The sequence below is a fragment of the Cicer arietinum genome, chromosome 3, assembly GCF_000331145.2.
Source record: "Cicer arietinum cultivar CDC Frontier isolate Library 1 chromosome 3, Cicar.CDCFrontier_v2.0, whole genome shotgun sequence".
Lineage (NCBI taxonomy): Eukaryota > Viridiplantae > Streptophyta > Magnoliopsida > Fabales > Fabaceae > Cicer > Cicer arietinum.
Genome location: NC_021162.2, coordinates 45,201,112 through 45,203,386, shown reverse-complemented (window position 1 = coordinate 45,203,386; position 2,275 = coordinate 45,201,112). Strand labels below are relative to the sequence as shown.

Below are 2,275 nucleotides of genomic sequence, written 5' to 3'. Positions count from 1 at the left end.
CCTGGTACTTGTGGATCAGATTCTCCATATCATTTTGATTTGAGTGGTAGAGCTTTTGGTGCCATGGCAAATTCAGGTCAAGATGGAAATCTTCGCAAGGTTGGAAAAATAGTCGTTCAACATAGAAGGTATTATCTCTGTTTCTCTTTAAGCTTTTGTTTTGTAGAGGTTTTTTTAGGGTTTTATTTATGTGTCATTTTTAATGTTCCAAGGTTATATTGACCATTACTTTTTTGTTAATATATAAAATGTTTTTAATCATAAAAAAATCTAAAATAGTCAACGGGGTCATAAAAAAATTAGACAATTTTATGTTTATGTTTTTATCTTTTTAAATGTAAACAACGTTAATTAATTAAGTAAAAAAATAAAGTAATTTACTTTCAACATTTAAGTATTTTGTTTACAATATTGCAATTATATAAACTATTGATTCTTTAATGCAGAGTTCCATGCATTTACAATGGTGTCTCAATAGCCTTCCACGTCGACTCTAAATCTAACCCATATTATTTTGCTACCGCGGTTGAATATGAAAATGGGGATGGTGATCTTAAAAAAGTTGAACTTATGGAAGCATTTGGCAACACTTGGGTTACAATGCAACAATCATATGGTGCTGTTTGGAAATATAATAAACAGTCACTACTAAGAGCGCCATTTTCTATTAGGCTAACCACAATTGAGTCTGGGAAGATATTTGTAGCAAAGAATGTGATCCCGACGGGTTGGAAGCCTGGTCAGACTTATAGAGCACTTGGAAATTTTATTTAAGTTGTAAATGTATGTTAATTACATTAATAATTGGACTATCAAATTATAGTCTTGTATCTTAATCAAATCAAGTCATTTAAAGTGGACTTTCGATTATCTCTCAATTATTTTGAAAATGAAAAAAATGTTAGTATTTCTTGTTTGGAAAAACTAAATATAACTATCTCAATAATATGAAATATTATTTTCTATCTATGCAGACAAATTGTCAATCCGAAAATACAATTCAACATAGTTACAATAATTGGCAGAAAATTAAGTATGAGAAAAATATTTTTAATGTGGAAAACTTCCCTCAAATTGAGAGAATAAAAATCACATAATCTAACCCAGTAAAAACTTTCACTATAATGATTAATTGCTACACTAGAGTCTTCCTAGTAACACTATGGAACATCAATCAACAATAGCCATCACCAAAGATGGAAATTGTAAGACCCATAATTTTTAAGTACACTTTATGTATTTTTGTGTATTTTGGATTTTGGCTCGTGATAGGTGGCACCTCGATAAACGATACGGGCCCGTGATAGGCAGTACGTTTATGGTTTTCGGTTTTTTTGTAAATTGTGCAGACCCGTGATAGGTGGCACCTCGATAAACGATACGGGCCCGTGATAGGCAGTACGTTTATGGTTTTCGGTTTTTTTGTAAATTGTGCAGACCCGTGATAGGTGGCACCTCGATAAACGATACGGGCCCGTGATAGGCAGTACGTTTATGGTTTTCGGTTTTTTTGTAAATTGTGCAGACCCGTGATAGGTGGCACCTCGATAAACGATACGGGCCCGTGATAGGCAGTACGTTTATGGTTTTCGGTTTTTTTGTAAATTGTGCAGACCCGTGATAGGTGGCACCTCGATAAACGATACGGGCCCGTGATAGGCAGTACGTTTATGGTTTTCGGTTTTTTTGTAAATTGTGCAGACCCGTGATAGGTGGCACCTCGATAAACGATACGGGCCCGTGATAGGCAGTACGTTTATGGTTTTCGGTTTTTTTGTAAATTGTGCAGACCCGTGATAGGTGGCACCTCGATAAACGATACGGGCCCGTGATAGGCAGTACGTTTATGGTTTTCGGTTTTTTTGTAAATTGTGCAGACCCGTGATAGGTGGCACCTCGATAAACGATACGGGCCCGTGATAGGCAGTACGTTTATGGTTTTCGGTTTTTTTGTAAATTGTGCAGACCCGTGATAGGTGGCACCTCGATAAACGATACGGGCCCGTGATAGGCAGTACGTTTATGGTTTTCGGTTTTTTTGTAAATTGTGCAGACCCGTGATAGGTGGCACCTCGATAAACGATACGGGCCCGTGATAGGCAGTACGTTTATGGTTTTCGGTTTTTTTGTAAATTGTGCAGACCCGTGATAGGTGGCACCTCGATAAACGATACGGGCCCGTGATAGGCAGTACGTTTATGGTTTTCGGTTTTTTTGTAAATTGTGCAGACCCGTGATAGGTGGCACCTCGATAAACGATACGGGCCCGTGATAG

General features: G+C 37.1%; 1 protein-coding gene across 1 annotated transcript; it reads left to right on the top strand.

The window, feature by feature from the left end:
• Window positions 1-7: 7 nt before the first annotated feature.
• Window positions 8-800, top strand: LOC101502232 (expansin-B15-like). The gene is made up of 2 exons (XM_004516233.3): window positions 8-128; window positions 447-800. Exons 1-2 carry the CDS (start codon window positions 64-66, stop codon window positions 772-774), a joined length of 393 nt encoding a protein of 130 aa, XP_004516290.2. The 5' UTR covers window positions 8-63; the 3' UTR covers window positions 775-800.
• Window positions 801-2,275: the final 1,475 nt, after the last annotated feature.